Source organism: Carcharodon carcharias, chromosome 2 (assembly GCF_017639515.1).
Source record: "Carcharodon carcharias isolate sCarCar2 chromosome 2, sCarCar2.pri, whole genome shotgun sequence".
NCBI lineage: Eukaryota > Metazoa > Chordata > Chondrichthyes > Lamniformes > Lamnidae > Carcharodon > Carcharodon carcharias.
The window spans coordinates 68003257-68027647 of record NC_054468.1 but is presented as its reverse complement, the minus strand read 5'-3'; the positions used below and the strand labels follow the sequence as shown (position 1 = coordinate 68027647).

Sequence of the window (24391 nt, the reverse complement as noted above, 5' to 3'; positions counted from 1 at the left end):
AACTACTTTATATAGACAATGATTAAAAATCGTCAACTATTTACTGAAAATCTATTGTCTCCACTGCCCAATACACACAAAACGATTAAAATAGGACTTATTGGGATCATTGCACTTTATGCCATGCATCCATAATAACATGTTTAGTTTAGAGTTAAACTCATTAAGATTAATTCAAGTGTAAACAAACATCTGGAGGAAAACAACTGAGCATTTTGACCAGGGATAAAACTTGTCACTTCTCAACCCCTCCACCGCTGAAAAAAACTCGAGATAGCATCCTCCAATATAATGAGAATGTCTATTTAAAAAGAATGTAAAAAGAATGTATCAGAGAAGTACAAATACCAAACTCCAACTTTAAGGAATTAAATATATTGCTTTTTAACAAAGCTGTCCTAATATAAACCAGTTGTTCAAATATATCACTAACTCCTTTTAAATTTTAGCTATTTCTATAGGAAGTTGGAAAAGCGTGTTGGGTTTCAGAATTTTAGTTTAATTAAGTTCATGGCTATAGTGGACAGAAAAGACCTGATTATTAGCCCTTTATCCTTAACCAAGTTACTCCTCTCCATTAAGAACCAATTATTTTTAAAACTATTTAGCCACTGTTACCAAAATGTGATTAAAGTGATAGTATAAAGTTTATTTAATTGCATCTGTTACCTTCTACGGTCCACTGCTTACTTTTAAAAATAAAGCATTTGGTAAGCATGATTCCTAATGGATTGGATCACAGCAATAATCATAGTCACATGTGGAGTTGGGACACATGTTCCTCTAGTGTGAAACTGGGAACAAATTTCCAATTGGCATCACCCCAGGAAAGTTTGTTTTTGTCATGCCAGAAAACAGGACAATTAGAAAAAGCCATGTTGAAAAGCATAAAATGGACACTTTTATGGCCACTAGGGGCCATATGAATGTTGAATTTTAATTACTTAAAACATGCAAAACTGATCCCTCTAATGACACCATAGAATTCTGTTTCATTATGACACCGATTCCAACCTTTTCGCCTTGTTCTTTGATTTTGTATTCTGATGTGAATTAATGAACCGTGAAAACATTTACTTTTTAAACGTAGGAACACTGAATATTTCTCTTGCTGTGGAAACTGCAAATCTACCATGAAAGTTCTGTATGCTGGCCTGGGGTGCTAACATCAAAAACAGCCTCCCCACAGTTTGTACGCTATAACTATGGAAATAATTGCGTTGTTATCCACACTCTTCTCACAAAGAATCTACTTATTGCAGTGTTAAAACTGTTGATCGTAATTACAGAAATCTCATAAGAGTATATTTCAAGGATTAACTTCTGGCAGGCCCTGATTTTCACTGTCAGTTAGAAGTAAATGATCAGCTAATTAAAACTCAAACAGGGAAACACTGGTAGACATTGACCTTATGATAAACTTTGACCTGGCAGTAAGTTACAAATGTGCCTTCCAAAGTTGTGCTGAAAGATTTCCTGCCTTCAATTTGGATGAACAAGTTGCTTCCACTTTACGCTGGAATTAAAATTGAATTTTTATATTTTAATGCTATTTCTTCTCATATTTAAGGCTTCAGTGAATTAGTTTTAAGAACATAACTTGTAGTGTCAGAAGATTAAAAACTGTTTAAATTAATGAGTCTCATTATATGTTGGGTTGACTTGGAACAATTTAAAACTTAACAATATTAGATTTAGGGCATTGCATATGTATCTTTAAAGATTTTAATGTGGCCAAGTCATTTTGTTTTTCCCCTCCCTATTTCTGTTTGCTTTTGTTTACTTTACTTGAAAGGAAGAATAAACAGGGAAAACATTTGACCCTTTAACCCAATTTCTTCACCTTTGACTTCTGAGTGATAGACATTTCAGACGCCAAATTCTCACTTTCAGAAAGAGGTTTCATTTGCAAGATTTTTAAACTCTTTCTGTGCATATATAGGGATATGTATGCTGCAGAACCTGCTACCAAGTTATTCTCAAAGGTGAACAGCCTGAAGTAACCATGTCACATGACCACAAGAGGGCAATGGTGAAGAACCTTCTTTCACTAACTTAGTGCTTCTTTTCTCATATACTTATAACAGGTCAACAATCGCTGACTATAAACAAAGAGCTCCTTCAGACATTTAGATTCACTGTTTATGTAAAAGCACTCATACAACCCTACATAGTTCATTTAAAATCCATATTTCAGTAATGGGGTAAAAGGACAGGTCACAACCATTGAGATTCTTTGTACAACAGATTCATGTGGAAATTAACATATACATCAAACATCAGGCAAGGACCTGACATCTGGCCAGGGTTGTCCTGTTGTAACACAGCTTCCGTTCAATAACTTGACTACTGTACAATACCAAATGATATAGCGGGCATGAGATCAAAAATGAGGATCTTGTTGCTGGAAACATATATTTTTCCTGGACACCAAATGCAATAATGAAATTCTTTGGCTAGCACATGTTGTAAAAATACAAATCACACAGTGGCGATGTTCATGGGATGCAATAGAAAAACTGATGTTTCACACCATCAATTATCATTTTTCACAAGATATAACAACACTTGGTTCCCTCCTTGAAATATTCTCAGATGCATTTATCTGCTCTAACTACACTAATGCCTTCTGTGTTTTTCTGGATATAAATAACAGAAAAATATTACAAATTACTTCTAATCCATTTACTCTGCAGGTGGGATCAGCAGTAGTTTGTTTATATTGTTCTTTTAAATAAAAGGCCAGCTCTCAGTTCTGATAAACTCAATTTTAAAATCACTGTATTTCCATTCATCAACTATCCAATCTTTACTGGGGTAAACTGACTACATCTTTCTAAATCTAATACAAACTGGCCCAAATCCAATCAATTTTAATCTTTCAGTGTTAATCCAGTTAAAACAATTCAATCTCCAGATGCCACTTTTACCCACTATATCGAAGCAGCCATTGAATGTTCATTGCTAAGAAATCCAAATCTAGTTTTTGCTTTCAGAGTTCCAAGTACTCCAGCGCCTAGCACAAACAGAAAAGTTCAAATATTTGAACTGTTCATACATGTATATTTGCTTAGGGCATATGGAAAACACTCTCTACTGATCACTTCAGTGGTACTAATGTTCCCCTGTCTTTCGTGGAGCATTATTACAAGATTCAATTCATTACCTTGAACACTCGGCTTATAAGTGAAAAAGGTCCAAGTTAATAAACCAAAATACTATGCACTGAATATGCCTTAGACGGGTATATATTACTAGTTTTATTTTGATGATACAGCACAATTAGTACTAAGGGCACATATGCATGGGTCCATGTGTGTAGTTCCATGCAAATAGATGTAATTTTACTTTATTGTATGGTTACCAGGGAAACCACAAAGGCTGGTAGGATCCTACAGCAGTTTCTCAGAGTATTTTACTCCCAAGAGATAATGGTGTGAAGGCCGTATGAAGCTCATAAACCTGGCAGTGAGCTTTAATCCTGTCTTCTGCTAGTATTGTTACATTAGTAAGACTTAAATTACCCGCTTCATAGAAAACAGGATCTGTGTCACTTTCATAATTATAAACAACTGAGATTAAAACTCTCAAAACATGAGTTATTTTATCACGTGAAAAAGTTGTGTGCTTTACAAAGTTGAATGCTTCTTTTGCTGCTTCACTTAAACATTCTGGGGGGAAAGAAATCAATGAATATGAGAAGAAAATGTTAATATATCGGCAAGAAGATGTTGATAGCTCACTGGATATTATCCTTGTAATTAATTAACAAACTCAGCAATCTGGAATGAGCACATTATCATCACAGATGCTGAGTTTACCAAGCTAATTGGATAAAACAGTGGGCTACAGTCTATTGCTTTCCAAGATTAGTGATTGACATGCCTCTGTCTGGCTTGTCTATTAACTGTGGTCATATTGTTGCTATTTGGAGTTTTGCTTGGCTAATACTTCTAACAAATAGAGTGCTTCTTTAGCCCTTTCTCCTTGACCTTCTCTTGTCCATTTTCTTTTAGTCAATTCAAACTGCCTTATGAAGGATTTGGTCACAGTAGAGTGAATCCCAATTCAGTGCATATAGTTAACTGAGTGCAGCCAAATTAGCGCTTAGTCAACTTAGTGCAACACCAATACAGCAACTCCCAATGTTTAATGCAGTTTGAGCACAATCAATTCAATGCATTGGGTTACAAAATATAAATAAACCACTTTCCAACCTGGACTGTAAACTGAAAAATAGGTGGAAACACTAAAATAAATCTCTAGATGCAACTGGCTGCAAGCAACACTGCCAGTACTCAACGCCAATATAACGCAATTAACAAACACAGAATCAGCTGCGCTACATTAACCACAAGCTGAAACAAAACTCCCTGAACTGGATGTACCCCTTATGAAGGGCTACTGAATGAATATAGTCCATTGCAGCCTCAGGTTCATCCTATTCCCTGCCCTGAATACCTCACTTCAAAGACAAGCCGCATTCATTAATTGCCCTTTGAATTAATATCAAAGGGTCACAATGCGAGTGCCAAAAGAGAAAGAAGCTTTAATGAAGCATAGAGCTGCCATTCATTTGCAGATAAGCATGTTTTTATGCTTGGATGGTCACCATGCTGAAGGCCTCATGAAGGGGGAGGCAGAAAGAGTTGAAGAAGCTTTGCTCTAATGGTAATTTGTACTGTAAACAAACAAGAGAAAACCAACATAAATATACTACTACGAAATAGTGCTATTCAGTTCAAGTCACAATGGTACAACAACTTTCTGTCACTATGAGGTGTAGGAGAACAATGGACTTGCTTAAGTTAGGTGTTTCTTAGTTCTGTACTTTATTTTAATTAATATGTTATCTTAATAAATGCGATAGTACAGCGCTATCTTCATTGTCTGGGCATTACCATAAGCTAAATTAATTAAACATTGCTGCTTCTGCCATAAAGTAGTAAAGGTTGCAATTTAAATTACTAGAACCTTCTTACAACTTCAAATGCACTTGGTTTTAAAATTCCTTTTCCTTCTACTTGCTGCTGATTCTTTTTTATTCCCAATTCTATCCATCCTTTTTTGGTAATTTATTTTTCATAATGTTAAATCTGTACACAAAATAATTGCACATCAGCTTACAACGTTATTTATTTCACAAGTGAATTTAATTTTCATTTTCCTATCAAAAACAAATAGTTTGGCTTGGAAACTTTGAATAGTAAGTAGCTTCAGTCAAGCACCTGTATATATGGTGCAATCAGTTTTATAACATTATATAACTACTGCCTCTCATCCTGTGATCTGATAGTTACAAAGTTGCTACACTGTTTGTACTGATCTGCTCATTGATTTATTTTTTTTAAAAAGACAGTTGATAAGTATTGCTAAAAGTTTTACCAAGTTTTTAATGTGTCAATGGTATGTTGTACTGAAAAACAGCAATTGCTGAAATATTGATGGCAAGTTATTCACTTTATTTACACAAAGTCCTTCTCAGTTTCTTTGATAAAAGCAGTTAAATCTTTTTACTCTTTCATGTTTTGTCAGAACTTGATTTCTTTTGTCCTCTGGCTATTTGCCTAGCTGCGGACAATGATGCAGGAAGAATAGAAGCAGATTGTTGGAATGGTCTTCAGTGAAACTAATTATGACATGTTGACTGCACTCACCATGACATATTTCAGAGATCCAAGCTTATTCAATTACCCTTTCCAGATTTCCCTTTGAGAAATATTTTATCCTTTTGAGTGTTTGTATTTCTGAAGTGCATTTATGTTCAATCTGCAAGCACAATCCCCTGATCTGTGAGGGATCGTATTGTTACCGTTATTATACCCATTTCCAAATTAAGTAAACACCAATGGGATATTGAAGACATAATTTTGTTTGAAAGGCTTAGTGGCGAAGAAAAAGATTTTTTTTCTTCTTGTATTTTTATAGCAACTGTGATATTTTGTAGTTCCCTCCTTATGATGTGGTGCAAATCAAGGGGCATGATGCTAAGGGCTGATTTTTTTTGAGAGCTCACTTCTTGTTGAAATAAAACACATTACGTTTCATGTTGCTAATCACAACAGGCATTGACAGTTAGGTGAACACTGGACTTGTAATGCCTGACGATCATGGTGTGGGTTTTGCAGATGCCAACTAACAGCAGCTGCTCAGCGAGAGTACATCAGAATAGGGGCAATGAAAGAAAGCAAAAACATCTTAGTTATATAAGTTCTGAAAATATGAGTGCTTAAGAACTTGGGAAATTAATTGAGACACTTAATGACTTGCACATAAACCTTAATGTTGCTTGAAAATTCCATGTCATTTTGCAATGCTAAATAACTGTTTATTTATGATCATATTTATTTTAATAGAATTCCTTCCTCCTTTGAGTCCCCATACACCATGCATCACCAGCTAATTTAGAAGATGGTGTTAATCTGTTCCCAGGTCTCTGCCAGTACTGTTCTGTTAGTGGGGTGGTAAGATGTGCGTAAAATTGGTTCAGGTTAACTCACCCCTGATTATCTTTACTGCACTGAGGGGCAGTGCCTCATACAACCGCACCCCCCCACCCAAAACCCCATGTCCAAATATAGTGGAAAGTTTACAGCATACGGAATGCCAGACTCCAACATTCATCCTACCACTCGGAGTTGGAGTTGCTGTTTGTCTGACTACAGCATTTATTAATTATTACAGCTTCTCTGCACAAACATGCAGTCTGTGTCACAGAGAAGCACAGTATAGGAAATATTGTGCTTGAGAAATTTGCAACTGAAAACAACTTACTTTGCCAGTGATCGATAAAGCATCCCACCAAAATATATTTTCCTGTTACGCCTCTCAGGTTTCTTTCACTTAAAATTGTACTTATTAAATAAGGATAGCCATGAGAGTTTGAGGGGGTCAAGTTCTAAATTAGTTCCCCTAATAACTTAGGGATATAGTGAGATGGGAATAGTACAAAAAACATTCAGTGGTATGGGAGGCTGGTCCAACCATGACTTGTACTCCAGTGCCCATCCAATGAGTCCTTAACACCAGATTGGCTAAGGTGGAGACAAACCTGCCTCTTCCACTTTCCCTAGCCCACTGGGCCAAACTTCCTCTAAGGCTTCCACACCCCAACCACCCACCCCCCCAAACTTAGCCCTGAGCTCTCCTCTTTTTCCTTATTCTTTCCCGTCTCCCCTCATGCTTTGTCTGGGCTTATCTTGTCCATAAGATCCACGCCATTCCCCCTTAGTCCAATTCCCACTAAACTGCTGAACACCCCTAAATGCCCTTCCTGGTGCCATGTTAGTGGATATTGTTAACAGGTCACTCTCCGCAGGTATTGTCCACTGTCCTTCAAATCTGCCATCATCATCTTTCTCCTCAAAAATTAACCCTTTACCTGTCCATCCATGAAAACCACCCACCACCTCAACACCCACAATTTCCAACCTTCTTGTCCCCTTCAAAGTTCTTGAACACATTGTCACCTCCCAAAGTAGTGCTCACCTTTCCCAGAACTCCAAGTCTGAATCCCTCCAATCGGGTTTCTGCCCCATCACAGAACCCAAATGACTCTTATCAAAGTCACAAATTAATCCCTACATGATTGTGATGAAGGCGAATTATCGCTACTCACCTTTCTCAATTGTCTGCAGCCTTTGACATGGTTGATCACTCCATCCTCCTCCAACACCTTTCCACCATCATTCAACTGGGTAGAATAGCACTCACTCGGTTCCATTCTTACCTTTCTAATTGTAGCCAGAGAATTGCCTGGAATGGTTTCTCTTCCCAACCCTGCACAATTACCTCTGTCCCATCAGGATCTATCCTCAGCCCCCTCATATTTCACATCCACAAGCTGCCTCTCAGACCAGTTTTCATGTATGTTGATGACACCCGGCTCTGCCTCACCATCACCTCTCAACCCCTACTCTCCCTCTGAATTATCAGACTGCTTGTCAGATATCCAATGTTAGATGAGTAGAAATTTCTTCAAACTAAGTATTGGGAAGATCAAAGCCATTGTCCTTAAACCCCACCACAAATTATATTCATCAGCCACCAACTCCATCCCTCTCGATGGCAACTGCCTAAGGCTGAATTAGACTGTTCAGAACCTTGGTGTCATATTTGATACTGAGAAGAGATTCCAAACACATGTACTTGATGTCACTAAAACTGCCTATTTTGACCTCCAAAACGTTGACTGACTCCACTCCTAGCTCAGCTCACCTGCTGCTGAAACCTTCATCCATGCCTTTGTTACCTCTAGACCTAACTATTCCAATACATTCTGGCAGACCTCCCACATTCTACCTTTCATAAACCTGAGGTCACCTAAAACTCTGCTGCCCATGTCCCAACTCACAGCAAGTCCCATTCACGCATCACCCCTGTGCTCACTAAGGCGTACTGGTTCCTGATTAAGCAATGCCTCTATTTTAATATGCTTATCTTTGTTTTCAAATCCCTGCATGGCCTTGTCCTTCACTATCTCTGTAACCACCCCCAGCCCCACAATTTTGCGAGGGAACTGTGCTCCTCAATTCTGAATTCTACAGCATCCCAGTTTTAATTGCTCCAAGATTGGCAGCCGAGCCTTCAGCTGCCTAAGCCTTAAACTCTGTAATTCCCTCTGCCTCTCTACCCCTCTTTTCCCTGTTTAAAGCCACTCTTAAAACCTACATCTCTAACCAAGCATTTGGTTAGCAGCCCTTAAATTTCCTTATGCAGCTCTGTGCCAAATATCGTTTGATAAAACTTGGGATGTTTTACGATGTCATACGATGTTAAAGATGATATATAAATACATATTATTGTTGTTGTGGTAATGGTAACAACCAGAGATGAAGCAAATCTTTGCAGATCTGAGGGCTAGTCAATATTGGCCACTCTAGACTGATTAATTGTGCAAATGCTTGACACCAGCACACCTTCTCAGTACACTGTAGTTGATGGAATTGGGGAATTTAAGGAAAGAATGTTAGTAAGGTGTCTAACTGTGGGAGAAACATTGACCTTATTGCAAATATTATAACAACTATTTGTGATTTATCTGCTGTTTTCTAGGAGATGGCGCCTTGTTAATTTTAAAATTAACCTTTGTTAAAGTATCAGGGAGAGGAATTTCAAACTGTGGACTGCACGCTATTCCTACAATTTAATTTCAAGGCCTTAAAATCTTCTGGTGCACGCAACTTCAAACTATTCAATTTTATGTGTTCAACTGTCCCACCAAGTATTTCAATACTGATTTCCTGTGGATTATCAAACTTCAAAATTGTTCATAAAATTAACTCTGAATGTACACACAGAAAAGACAGTTTGACCAAGATTGGTGTTCTTCTCTTTCACTGGGAACCGCTAATCCCTTTTATTTCTCTGAATTTTGCCTGGGAATAGCCTAGTTTCTAGGTGAAGGGTTAACCTATAACTGTCTACATTAAGCAGAAGCACAATGTACTTAGTATTTATGTGAAACACCTGTGCTCCACAAGTGATTTAGCTCATTGCATAATAACACATGGTGCAGACTGTTACACCACTCTCAAGTGCTGCTGCCTTCTATAGTTATTTCATTAGGATCTGTAAACCATCCTTTAGTGCATTCATTTCCAAAATATGGTGTGATTCAGTATGAAATAGGCAATTACTATAAAGTTAATTGAAGTGTATGAGCCATTGAAAACCAACCGCATTTCCCACTCAAAATGCAAGGGCCTGCTTTCAAAATTTGGCTTCTCTATGCACAAGTTACTAATGACTTTTGTAGATGTTTTCAAAGTTGCACACTGCAATATTGGACTAATTAACTGTTCTGTATAAATTACATTTTTATATTTGGTACAGTCAGATGTCAAGGCATTTTGTGCAGCTATAATCCATCACGCAAAAAAAGAAACAAATTACGTTTTAACATCGACAAATAACACAGGATAGAATCCACCAACAACACTGCACCAATCCCATAGCAACAGAAGCAATCTCTAGATCTCTCCTCCAGGGAAGAAGTGAATTTTCTGCTATGTACTCCATTTACCAGAACAATTCTATCAGTTATAACTATTTTGTTTAGCCACATCACTACCGAATATCTGTTGATACCTTTTTACATTTCCTTTGTAAAATATTTTGTTCATGATATATTCTTGACTCATACTTAAAATATGTTGCTCTGATACACTGTAGCATAGCATTTCCCCACGTCAGCTGAATGTAAAGCACAAGGAAATGGTTATCAAAATATAGCAGGTTGTATGTAGTTTGTCATGGATATTCCATTGTCTTCCTGACTAAATCTAAATGAATGTCAAATCTCAGTGAGCAACATGTTACACTGCATGATCAATCAAAGAACCTTTAACCACAGAAATCAAAAACATGCAGTGAATGACAGTTCCTTTGCAAGAACAACATCAAATCTGAAGAATTAGTAAATGTTCAGCATTTAGGTAATTAAATATATATCTCTGGTTTCCCACTCAATTCCTGATAAGTTAAAATGAGTGCCACTCATTTTCTCACAAATTGATGATCTATAACCGTTCAAGATTTTGAGAATCACCCACCAGTGCTGATGTTTCACCAGATTACTTCCAGAAGTTGTGTTGGACCTTTACTTTATGCAATTACAACACTTGTACTTAAACTGACATTTAAAAAAAAGTTGAATACAGCAGAAAAAAATAGTTGTACACATAATTTTCACATCAACAAAAACGCTACAAACAGCACTGTGGAGCTGCATGCATTTAGCAACCAGGGATGCACTCCAAAATTAGAATTGTGGAAGTTTGAATGATATGGCAGTAATTTTAGTCGTCACAAAATAATTCTCTCAAGTTCCATGAGAAAATAATCAGCCCCATGCATTAATTCAGAGAAAAAAATTAAACTGCAGCATTGTCTAATGTGCAATCTAAAGCAGAGTTCATTACATTTTGTAGAGCATAATTGGCAGATTTTTGCAGACACTGTTATTGCAATGGGCAATTTTGAATTTGCAGAACAATTGGTAGTGACATTACCAAAGAAGGAGTAATAGTCAAAAAGTCCTGAAGAAGTCATCTGTTATGGCGTGAAGTTATTCAAAGCAGAACACAACAACCCACCTTTAGGTTAAACTGATGATTTATCCCAATCATTCGTCTAACTTGTTATTAGTGTACAGTGTACTTAAGTACATTGATCTTTCATTCCCTGTATCCTTTTACCATATCATTTTACAAGGGAAGTGATGAGAATAATTAAAGCTGAAAAGGCTTCTTGCTCCTTTATAATTATTTTCTGGATTTTCTCTTGGTTCAAAGACAGTTCAGGGATGGTTTAAATGCATAGTCGTGAAAGCCTTCTTAGTAATTTCCCAAATCTGGTGTTGATTTTAGGTAAAGGGTTTAGAAAAAGTGAAGAAAGAGAAAGTGCCCCACAGATGGGATTTATACCAAACAATTTAGATCACAATGATTTTAGTGAGAACTAGCTCTAATCAGACGTTTATTTTAAATCACAAACAAAGCATTTCTATTATGAATTTAAATGAGCCAGTCATATGAAACCATAAATCATACTACTGAAGTTACCATTCCATACCATTAACTTAATTCACTGTAAACTGTGAACATAGATAAATATAATGTACCAACCACATATTCAGTTTTACCATTTTCACTCAACTATTTCATTGTCCAATTAAGTTAATGATTAAATTGTGAAGACTTACATTAATGATGTTTTCCACTTACAATATCCTACATTAGACACAATAAAGATTCCCTCTCTCTAATCAGTGTAAGCCAAAAAGATAGAGCTTTGATCCCTGTTGTTAAAAGGCAATGACAATAGAAGCTGAGCAACTAGGGGCTGAGCTACTGGCCCCTCTTCACACAACAATAGCATCAACAAACAAGTACTTGATCAATATTTGGCCAGGGCAACTGAAAAGTTTCCTTTCAGATTTTAATTCCAGGTTGTAAAATAGCTGCAGGGCAAAGAGGGACATAAAACTGCAATGAATTCACTTGTGAAGTACCTTTTCTGTCTCCTTAGCTGTAAATATCTGCATGATCACAGCCATCATCAGCATATTCTGCTCTGCAGGATTTTAATAGGGTATAATTAGTGACCATGCATAAGCATCTTATTGCACTTTGTCCTGATTCATGCAGATTTCACAAATATGGTATGGTTTGACAAAGGAGTTAATATTGGTCTATTGCCTCACTTGACCGAAACCATAGCATGTGCTGCAGGTACTCTGAATAAAAGCAACAAGACTTTCATGTAACAGTAATTAGCTGGATTCATTTATGTTCACAAGAGGTTCCTTCTGATAAAATCTTACCTCATATTGTCATTCACTTCCTTACTTCAGCTAAAGTAAACTTCTGGTTGGTAAAATGAACATAATTAAGCTAAATTAATGTTAAATGATGTTGATTCATGTATTTAAACAATTGTGTGATTCAAGGCATTAATTTGATACACATGATACCAGTCAAGGTATATTGTGGAACAGAGAAATATAATATTTTTTAGTTCAAGATTGCTATCTAATCAATCCTTGTTGTCTTTATGTTGGTGAATATTATTAGAGGGAAGTGTAAACTGCTATTCCGTTTAAGTGATTCCTTTTACTGCATTTCAGTGTTTAATTCATGGACCTACACAAAAAAATCATCTTAGACATGCGCATTGAGACAGTAATTGTATGTTCTTTGGAATCAACCCCATTGAAATTGTTTGGTTGATTTTGATCATATTGCTAAAGTCTGTCAAGGATTAAAGATCAAGGGAATGATTACAACTGGTTTATTTATCAGCAAAGCAGCATTTAATGAGAGCAAAAGCTGACAAATAAGAAATTCCTCTCTGTCCCTTTAAAATAATCTAAATCATTCAGCTTTTGCATATGTATCCAGTTATAACACTAAAAGGTAAGCCCAGTAAAATCACTTTCTTTCTAATGTTGTAATCCCTAAACAAATGTCAATCTGTATGCCTTTATATCCAATTTATCTTCATACCTGAAGTAAAATTGTTTGATTTATATCACTTCTTACGATAGGATAACCCCTGTTAGTGATAAGTCTAGCTGCAGGTGCAATGGATCATTTTGTGTTGTGCATATGAGGCAGCCATTCACATCATTGAGACATACATTGCACTTTATTTCTGTTGCATTTAAAGTGCATGAAATTAAAAGGAAAATTCTGTATTTTCCTTTGTTCACTGTCACTGGGTCAAAATCCTGGAATTCCCTCCCAAACAGCATGTGGGTGTACCTACACCACGTGGACCTCAGTGGTTCAAGAAGGCAGCTCACCACCACCTTCTCCAGGGTAATTAGGAATGGGCAATAAAAATGCTGGTCTAGCCAGTGATGCCCATGACTGAATTTAAAAAGAGAAACTCAACATTAACCCAGTGTGCTGCTTGTTGTGATTATTTTGAGAATAATTACTAGCAAATAGTAATCCAGCAATTTTATAGAAGTGACAATGTAGAAAAGTTTATTTTATAGCACATTATATGGCAATTATTGTTATTTCAAAGTTTATTTTACTGCAACAAATGAAGCAGAAAATGGAATATAAATTTTGTGCATTCAAAATACAAAACCTGCAAAACATCTGATTTGAAAAATTGTGTTGTGAGCTATGGACACGGGTAATGCTCCCTAGCAATTAAATGCCTGCTGGCATAAAGATACTGATGCCATCACCATGTGGCATTGCACTGCAGTGTCTCTTGAGTGATAGCTCTACCTCTGGAGGGGTGAGATTTCACGCTGGTAATTAGACAAGCTTATGTGACCAATTTCACTCCAGAATAGAATCCACACCAGGTTCCATCCTACTTAATATGAACAATGAAAACAATTATGGCAGCCTTTGTTTTACCCCCAGAATTTCAGAATATTTGATAGCTCTCCCTCATGCCAGTGTCTTTACCGAAAATAGTTTCTTTCTTCAGTTTATGAATGAATAAAATTCAAATGAACTATACTTATAAAATCCAGAATATGGAGGAGAAATGCTTTGGAGCACCAAAACCAGGGTATGAAACAGATTGGTATAAATATTCAATCCTACTTTAATATACTTTTCTTCTCTTCTCCTCCTCTCCTGAAAATGTCAACTTCTATGTGTCTGATCACCAACTGCGTCTCACCCACGTGTCCATTTGTCACGTGAGCCGAGACAGAGAGTGTTGGCAGCCGACTCAACTGTGTGGAGCATTTCAACCAAGTCTGGTCTTGTCACCTCCTGGCTTCCATACACACACACAATCAGACTTCCACTAAGTGCTATTAGATTGCCACCAAGGCTGGGAACACTAGCTAATTTTCCTCTGTACAGTTTAGAGGTGCTGAAACTAATTATTTCACCCCTACCTCTAACCCAGCTGAGATCAGTTAGCACAACCCAGGAATCAAGTTTGAGCCTTTCTGGTCTGTATGGTATGCCTTTCTCAACTAAGTCATCAATAAATCTTAATTATATTCTAACTGGGTGGGCTAATTCTTTGTAATTTCAGAATTCAAGTTACATGTGTAGCATATATTTATAGTTATTTTCCATGACACCAGTCCGACATAGTACAGTCCCATTTTCCTTTCTTGTAAAGTTCCAATAATCCTGCAACTAGTTGGCTTGGAAGGTCTCTTGGTTAAAATTGCCTTTCACTTCTTTCCAGACAGAACAATCATTTCTCGCATTTGTTGCTATGTAAGCAAAGTACAAGAGCTAACTTGCACAGAACGAGGAGAGAAATGACCATCTAATTTCAAAGGCCAAAATCAAGAATTTCATCGGAATTCCGCCAACCGCTGGCGGGAATCTCCTAGGAAATTCCAAGAGCGATGGATCAGTCCTGCTCTGCGATCATTTCCACCCATCTCATCGGAAAGACCTCACCTGCAGCAATGATGCACCCCCACAGCACTGCGGCCCAGCTAGAGTCCAGAATCTAACCACATCTTCGGCCATTGGCTCCCTGAGACAAATGCTTTGATTTTTACAACATTCTTTCAAATGTTCGTACGAAAAGGGGAAAGTGTACCAGTATCGTGACTCCCCAAAACATTTTTGTTTTCTGTAAATATGAATAGCTTGATGCCCATAAATTTCAAATGTTGCAGTAAGTTTTCTAAGGTAACTAACCATGGTTAGAATGAAGGGTCATATTGCGTCGGAGAATTAAATGGGAACATGTGTTGGGAGTATTGTTTTTTATTTTTTATCTTACCACCACAGATATGGTTCGTTTGTTTAATGCTGTGATTAACTGATTAGCAGCCAAATGTGATTAAATGTGATCGAAGGAAAACTGCCCGAGGAGTGGTAACCAGCTTGTCATTTTAGTATCTACAAAATCTTCTCAATTTTAAAATAATTTAATTTAAACGAATTGCATAAACAAGTTAAATTGTGAAAGCAGGATCGGCGAAGGGCTTCACTTTACTCCAACTTTACTCAACCCAGTTTTTATGGGCTTTTCGGGTTATGTCCTGGTGTTTCTCCGTTGATCCTAATGGGTCATTTAATATCATTGCGAGGGCGGCTGATGGTCACAAGGGTCTGTCTTCGTATAAATCACCATTTATCGACTCAAGAGTTGTAGCTGGCCACACTTAGCTTGTCTCGAGATCTAGAATATATTCTTACAAGAAAAAAGGCCTTATCTGCATGCTATCGCACTTTCAATCTAATTGCCTTCTCTCATTCGCCCTTCCAGTCCCTATGTCTGTTACTCCGCAAGCCACTCACATCCAGCCAAAGTCAATGAACACAACTGTAATTGTAACTTTACATCTAAATATTAAGATAGGGCCCCGGAGTCGCGTGTCTGCAGTACACAGTTATCAGCTGTCAGGAATTCCATTACTACATGAACCAAAAAATGCTTCGGCTCCTTCAAAACTCCCCACATTCCGCAAAACTTATTTCATCTTGTCCCCTCTCACAGCTTTACTTGTTAGCTGAATCCAACAGCAGTCCCAGCCAGAGAGAGAAAAAAAGGGGACAGAAATTTCACGAATTTTTGCCCCGGGCGAATTGGAGGCGGGTCGGGAAAAGATGAAAGTGAGAAGAAATAAAAGGCTCGATTTAATCAGCTTTAAAAGGCTTCGGTCCGGGTTTCTGATTGAATTTTGGACCTGCGCATGATTGCGGATAAATCGAGCCTGACCACGCCTGGAGCTCCGGGAAAACACAGTGTCCCATTCAAACTGGCGCTGGCAACCTCAATACACTCTTCAATCATTAAATATAACAGAAATATTTATAGCACCCCATCCGGGATTTTATTTTTTTTAAAAAAAGGACTACCAGAAAGAATTAAGAACCACGAGGCAGTTTCAGCACGAGCGTCCTGTTTTTTTTAAGTTTTAAAAAAATAAACCTTCAACATGATAAATCTCACTTAAAACCGGCAAAATCTCGGCTTTCCATGTTTGCAAAGCACCCCCCCCCCCCCGCTCCCCCCCCACCCATACTCACAAATATAGGCAAGTGTTCACAACTTATTTTTTTCAATTGTTTTTAATAAATTACAGTTATCTTTTGTTGCGATCTTGGGAGTAGTGTGTGTCACACTAGACTTGGGCAAGACGTGCTTAAATGCAAATAGCGAGGCTTCCTCACGCCAGTTATTAGTTATAATCAGCAAACTGGCGCACCCCATGGTCGAGTGCCTCATGTGTCACTCGCTGGCGCAACTCGGAAATGTTACCGGGGCGGTAGCGAGGGAATGAAATCTCCAGTGGATGGGCAGTTTGTTTACTTATGAACTTTAGGTTAATTACAACCTAAACTGTTTGCTGGAATGATTAGAATGGAAAGCTGGCGTTTCATCCTCCCCACCCCCGGCCAAAGCGTTTTCATCCCTCCTTAAACTAATGACACTGTAATGACCAGACTGTCCCAGCTTTTACACATCTCGAGCTGCAATCTTTCGCAAAACATAATATTACGGCGATTTGCCAAGGGTGAGCTTGAGTCTATTTGCTGTAGGAAATCGCCGGCATTCTTTGCAACTTTCTCTCCTCGCCTTCCAACCTAACGCCAGCCCCTAAATCAAAGCCTTCGCTCAATCGAATGGTGCCAATTGTATTTTTTTTGAATGACAGTCGGCATCTTACACGTCTAAAAAGATGGCAAAAGAAACATTTTGTAGGTGAAAATGGCTAGTTTTCCACGGTGGCGAGAGAGTCCATAAAACTGCAAGGACTGGCTGCTACTGGCGATCACTGAATAATTCATCCCTCATTGCAAGCCCATAATGTCTTTTCTCAGCCTTTTGTTTGGACGGTTTCTGTTCTTTTTTTCCCTGAATTACAAAAAGGTTGCCTTCTTTTGTTGCGACCAAGCTGTCACTAGCGTAGGCTTTGTCCTTCCGAGCCTAAAGTGTAACTTTCAATGGACTCACGCTTCTTTGTTTTCCAAGTTCATCTCCAAGTGTGGATTGTGTATTCAAGGACTTCTTTGTATAGCTGGAAAAGTTGTACAAATGTTTGACCAGCTCATTTGGTCGTTTTTGTCTACTCAAGATCCTATTTGCAGAGAAATTCGGGCAGGTCTATGGACTCCAGCAACAAGCGACACTTTGTGCCAAAGCCTGTGCGCAAGGCTAATGTTAAGGACTTAAATTTATACACTCTGTCCAAGAGTTTTCTAGCCTTTTTTATATAGATTCGATGTTTTGATTAACAAAACATGTCTTTGCGAAAAGGTACTTTGTTAGTGGGGGAAAAAGATAATCGAATCGCAACAATGCCCAACAAGTTAAAACGGGGCACTGTGATACCTTTTCTTGTTGCTGTTATGATGCAGAAAGAAGCTCGCCAAATACACACCAGGACAACTCAGATGGCAAATATGGTATATTACTCAGATCAATAAACAATGCAGACTACAAACGAGCTCTCACGCTTCATGAACCTGGTCACAGGCAGCTTCACCGTCGCCTCCAGTTCCATAGCCAGTCCAATGCAGACTGCGCCACTCATTCGGAGCCACTTTTCTGGTGTGATTCAACAAAATATTTCAGCGAATTATCATTTCCACATTGCCCGCTAAAGATTTTAGCAAACTACTGTGGACTGGATAGCAAGCAGACTTTTAGCAAGTAATTTAGGGACAATTTGCTTTTCTCAGTTAATATCTTATAACCGAAGTCTACATATTTCGAAGTACGTACAGATTATAACTGGAGGATATATGGGTGGGGGGGGGGGGCATGTTGGGTTCTGTTTAATTTTAGCAGTTTAGTCTTGCACTATTAGTTATGCAAGAGCTCCACAGTCAAGTATGCGAAATGTCATCTACATTCAAATATTAGACATCGTTCGACAACCCTTCAATTACAATTAAAGCCTTATTTGAATCTGTTAAAAGGGTTAGTTGCGTATTTAAACGTAACTAAAATCAAAGTGCAAAACATATAAATGTCACTAAAGTATATTCGTTAACCTTACGAGAACTGACCAACCTTCTAATTTTTTTTTGGAGAAGTAGTCTAGTTTTATATCTATAAATGAATCATTTCTTTGCCTTTGGCATCATCTTAAATACAGTCTGGAGCTGCTGATACATGTGGCAAAGAATAGATAGCGCATTTAGTTCACAAACGGTTAACCACCACCAACTCCCCACATCAACACCACCCCCCCCCCCTTCCCAAACTTCCAAGAAAGAAAGCAATCTGCTGAGGTCCCTTAATACTGCCTGTCCCTTGTCTCTGAAGTGCTTTGTGGTACTTTTCAGTAACATCGATGTTCGATATGTCTTAAGATATATAGAACAGAAATGTTGGGTGGATTTCACAGATACCTCATGAAATTCAATCTATGGAAACAACTCAAATGCTGTGAATTTCCAATTTCAGTGAAATGTTAATGACTATCAAGCATTTACGTAACAGTCACTATAAATGTTTTCTTTTAAATACAGCTTTGAATTGATTAAAGCATTTAAGGGCATCAGAAGATTTCTTTCGTTCTGCTGTTTATACCAGATGCATTTCGAACCTAGTTCACATTAAAAAAATACTTTTGGACTTCGGTTTTCTTTAAAGATTCCCTTGTTTCTCACAATTTATAATTTCATGTTTTCCCAGTATTAGAAAATTAAAAATGTAATTCTAACCAAAGCAGCACGAGATCATTTCAACTTGTCAGGGCCTCATTGAAGCAGAATCTACTAATTTAGCCCAGTTCTGATCTAAAATCGTTCTGTAAAGGAGTGATAAAATTAGCCCGCATAGGCGCAGAAGACGAGACATTTGTCTCCTTTATAATGCATTTATCGCTCTGTTTTCTAATTGTGCAGCAACTTTATATCGGTATGATTGGCCGTTTCAAAGAAAAAATATAATGTTAGTTGATTTAAATTTTGATGGCGATTCTGGCAATGATTTGATTTGGATATTTGCATCTGCGTTCATCATCGGTCCGAATTTCATCTTGGAAAACCGGTTCTAAGCTTCTTAAAGAGAAGAAATGTTTAAAATCGCAGAATTTGCAAAATGCTGTAATTATAGAAGTTTACGGAACTGTTTAAAAATTAACAATTGGACTTTGAAATCGATACTGAAATCGCTTTCTATTCCTCAAAATAGCTTGGGGTTATTAATAATGTCATTCGGTTGAGTCTATTTCCACATGTTCCTCACATTGAGGAAAATGTACTTACACGTGCACATATTTTACCTGCGGTCTGAGTTTGATTTCTGTGCCTTTGAATTTAACAGGAAATGGGGTAAGAATGAACTGATCTGCTCCAAACAGACGCAAACTGTTGATTTTCCTGGTGGAGCTGACTCAGTGTAAATGGTGCTATCATAACCATTGTAAATGGTCTACAGTACATGGGAACCCCATGCAACAAAATTAAACCCATTCCTCTGGACAACATTCTCGGGCAGTAAATGAAATTGCAGTCAGATGGTAAAGATTGAAAAGTATCTCTTATTCTCTGCGCACAAATAAAGCGATAAACGAGCAACAGGTTGCTGCGCTGAGAGGGGTTGTCCAGGCTGGATATCCAACTTTGATATCGCCGCCTCTCGCTACACTTTTTGAATTGTTTTAACACCTTGGCGTAAACTTTACCACCCGAACAAGCTCAATAAAACTCCCAGGACAAAACAAAAGTAGTACTTCCGGCCAATTCCCCTCACTTTGTAAGATACCAGAGCCACAAAACAAAGCTGAGGGCATCAAGCCATTTACGGCTGGAGGCAACTGTGTTCGTGGTCATTCTGTTAAAACCGTCCAAGGGGCAGCATGTTCGTTACTACCCGCAGTGTGGGGTATATGAACTTTCGTCCATATATACCACATTGGTTAAAGTCTCTTTTTGCCTAAGCTTGTACGAAAAGCTGTCTTTTCCCCATCAAAGCAAGTAAAACAGACAATATTTAATCGCTCTGGGATTCCCTAATGCAAGTCTATAAAAATAAATATTGATATAAATATTTAAAACGTTTGAATCGCTAATAATACCCAAGTAATTAGACGAATTCCGCCTCTTACCCTTGTTTGCCAGAATGCCGTCTATACTGTGTTTGGTCTTTTTATCTCCCTCTTCATATTCCTTTCTTTCACAGTCATCCTCTTCGTCCTCTTTCTTTCCGAATCTACTCCTCAGAATACGGCTTATTGAACTCACTTGTTTGAAAGAAAATGTTTTTTTTAAATCAAACATTTTATTCATTTTAAATACCAGAACAATTTTACCTTTGTGCGACAAAACATCAAATAATGTAGGATTCAATCATTGGTTTAGAATTTCGAATAAAGCTGTTCAATTTTATACTTTTCTTGCTACTTTTTTAAAAAAAAGAATCAAATTAACGTAGGGTGAACATTACATTTCATAGTCAATAACTTCGGGAAAAGCAGATTCAAATTCCTGCAATGAATTATTTTCTCTGTGAAATATACAGGATATAATTTCAGTCTGTAGAAGAGTAAATTATTATCACAATGTTACACTGTTTCCTGAGAGTTCTAACATAATAATAGCATTTCATTTAAGATAGTATTTTTTGAATTCGAGGTACTGAAGTCCGGAACCTACTTGAAATAATTTGTTAACACCATGACGTATTTATGCTTTCTTTATTAGTTTGTGCAGCTGGACACATTTAACATTTACAGGCAATTCTTGGCTTATGTGGAACAAGAGTAGTTATTTTTCTATGTTAATGAAATTGTTCCTGGATCCCCTTTCCCCCCCCCCCCCCCCAATTCGCGCAAATTATCAATATTGAACCAACCTGAGGGGATGGTGTTCCGATCACACATGCCGTCTTTCAATAACTTATCCCGGATTTCCCAACTAAACATTCCAGGATTCTCTTTCTTGTATTCTTCGATCTTTTTTTCCACGTCTGGTATTGCCATTTGCTTTTATTAAATGTGTTTTTTGCAAGAGAGAAAAAAAGGAGGGTTATTTACAACCGTGCTTCATTCCGACTTGCAAACGAACCTGACCTGTGCGTTATTTGCAGTCATATTCGGATATGCAAATTTAAAATAAGCAACAATGTATTACCAAGTTCCAATTATTCCCGATATAACAGTACTACTGTTACACTTTCTTATAAAAGTCCTGGAAAAATTCGGTTGCACATTAAGATCATTTAAAACAAAACTAAAAGCGTGATGAACTTTTCAGAATTAATATGTAATGTGCTTTTTATTTGTCGAAAGTTTCCCTCTCTGAAGCACACAAAATTGGTTGCTGATCTAGGTTTTTTATTTAATGAAGTTGGCTTACAGTCAACGAAAGTCAAATTGGACAAACAAAATCGGGTGCAAACTCTTTAATGATTGGGAACTGTAGGTCAGTACTTGAACTTTTCAGACTCTTTATTGAAAAATGTGGTGTAGCTGTAATACAATTTCTGTGTTTAATGGTCTATATTACGATGATCGCTGGTCATTATAGCCTGCGTGTTTAATTGCCTGTGACAAAACCATCCACATTACAGATTAAACTGCGAATCAAGTACTAGTGTGCGTTTTTGGCAATGTAAACGAGCTTTGTACAATTTTGACTATCCTGCTCAACAGTGGTGAAGCAGTGTTGCCCGACAAGGAAATGCTGAAAGGCATTTAAATTAGCCGAGATCCTCTTAATTTCACATGTTCTAATGTAACATTCTCCACCAAAAAGTTAATTAAAATTCCAAGTTTATTACACACAACGAAAATATCAAACAATTTTCACTAGATATATTTTGCATATCCGAGGAAGATAGACATTAAACTGATGATAATTCTGATATTTAATAAATCCCGTAACTATAATGAACATTACATTTAGTATTATTTGCAACACACAAATTGTGAATCCAATATATAAACACGCTACATCTCTGTAAACTCATCATTTTAATTAACGAATTCTTACACGTATCTTCAATTTTTTTTAAGGATTATGTTGTTAGTTCCTCAAAATGCCTGGCATATTCCCAGTTTCAGATGATCAAATTTTAATACACCTTTCCAATAAAACACGTTGAATAAATGGAATTGAACGATATGGGCCACAAAATACAGATCTGATAATTATTATGTTCCAATATTTTAATGAATAAAACTCAAATCGTTTGCAATACCTCAACTGTGACAAGCATTTGCGAGTATTACACTTGTACATGTATGCACATATATAGATGGGACACATTCTGCAAATGCAGAATTTGATTTACAGTTTTAAAAAGTGATACTACACTCCTCAGGTGGTTTTAGTCGATCTAACTTGCCTGCATTAGAAGTGCCTTTGAAAAGCACGTACAGATAGTAGCACACTTTGTAGGTAAACCATAACAACGTCTTTCATGACGCTGTAGCTTGCATCAACTAAGTTCCAAATCTTAATAAAGCAATTTATGGACTGGCTGAAGACTTTAGTCCGGCTTACCCTCGGTTTGCTCCCAGTGGCCCCTGGTCTGATAGAGCCCGTCTCCTGGTATCTGCAGAGGATTTTAGAGACACAGCCGTGGGAGACCCTGAGCTGCCGAGAGATGACACACGGTCTGATGCCGTGATGGGCCATTTCCACTATCTTGTGCCTGATGTGATTTGGCAGAGGCCGGCCATTTATAAAAACTCCTCCGAGCTGGTTCACTCTCCCTTGACCTAAAGGCGTTGACACTATTTGCAGTAAAAATGGCAGCATTAATAAACCTGGTCAAACTTAATCTCGCGGATAGAGAATTGGAGAGGAAATCAAAAGCTATCACATCAATGCTAAGAACACATCAGTCGACACAAGTGTTTATATATTTTACGCCATTCATTTGCAGGAAACATGCTCAAATGAGACAGATTCTTGTTCCAGAACTTACCCTTTTTCCCTGCTGTCACTTGACAATAATATTTTAAATCGCACAATAAAGTTTGGACCTAATAGTTTGGAGCTATTAATTCGTTTCTTTTCAATGATTGCTACTCAAGCTCTGTCATTACAATACTTAAATATAAATCAGGTTCCACCCATCACAAACATTTTGTATCAGCAGAAAAATCCCACAGTTGCCTTAAAATATGCTTTCAATCCCATTTAAAAACAGTTCACGAATCGGGCGCAGCCTCTATTTACAATTAACTGTCTTAGCTCAGGGACCGGGCGCCCAGCGTTTTGATAGTGGTCAAGGAGCAACACACAGGACTGTGAAAACAAACTAAAGATATTTGAAACAACAAAGGAGGTTTGTTTCTGATTGATTTCACAGTTTGTCTCCATCAACTTTAAGGTGAGCCTATTGCATGTCATGCACCAATAAACTGTTGAAACACGGCGGTAGAATCTACTTACTGCAAATATTGAACATGATACAGAAACATTTAAAAAAGGCTCTCTCCAGGGTCGGGGGGGGGGTGGGGGGGAAGACCAAGACAGTTACAGCTACATATCGAAATGCATTACTGAGAGAGTGTAAGAACTCATAATGTATCGCCGTTGCCTCGCACAGGAGAGTTAATGTTCTGCGTGTGCGCGTTTTGCGGCTCCTTTTTTTTCCTCTTTAATGAAGTGCTGGGGTAGAAAACGAAAGTGCGCTCCGTCAGCTAAAGCATGTGCAGGCTCACCTTCCAGTGGGAAACCGCTGCTGCGAGGATAATTCTGTCCCGGGGCTGGCCGCATCATTCTTGGGACCGGTCCAGCCAACGTGCTCATTTTTAAACACGTTCAGTCCCAGATTTTCCTGTGGGTTGTCGAATGGGGGCGGGGAGGGAGGGAGGGAGAGGGGGGTGGGGGGAGGGTGTGGGGGGGAAAGGCAAAACAATTTTTTTTTTAAATTTAAAAATGAATGAACACTTTTAGGTAAATCCACGTAGGCCAGCCGGACTTCAGGGAAGCCGAATAGTTCTTTCAGTTCTTCTGAGCAGATGAGA

At 37.8% G+C, this 24391-nt stretch overlaps 1 protein-coding gene across 3 annotated transcripts in view; it reads right to left on the bottom strand.

Annotated features, from left to right (window-relative positions):
• pax3b (paired box 3b) overlaps positions 1-24173 on the bottom strand; it is an 88226-nt gene extending 64053 nt beyond the window's left edge. For all 3 annotated transcript variants that reach the window (XM_041217044.1, XM_041217053.1, XM_041217061.1), the window contains exons 1-4: positions 24086-24173; positions 22917-23149; positions 21265-21394; positions 20519-20653 (exon numbers count right to left, since the gene is read on the bottom strand). In XM_041217044.1, coding sequence (XP_041072978.1) covers positions 20519-20653; positions 21265-21394; positions 22917-23149; positions 24086-24173 — 586 coding nt within the window. The remainder of the gene's footprint in view (positions 1-20518; positions 20654-21264; positions 21395-22916; positions 23150-24085) is intronic.
• Between the last annotated feature and the right edge of the window lie 218 nt (positions 24174-24391).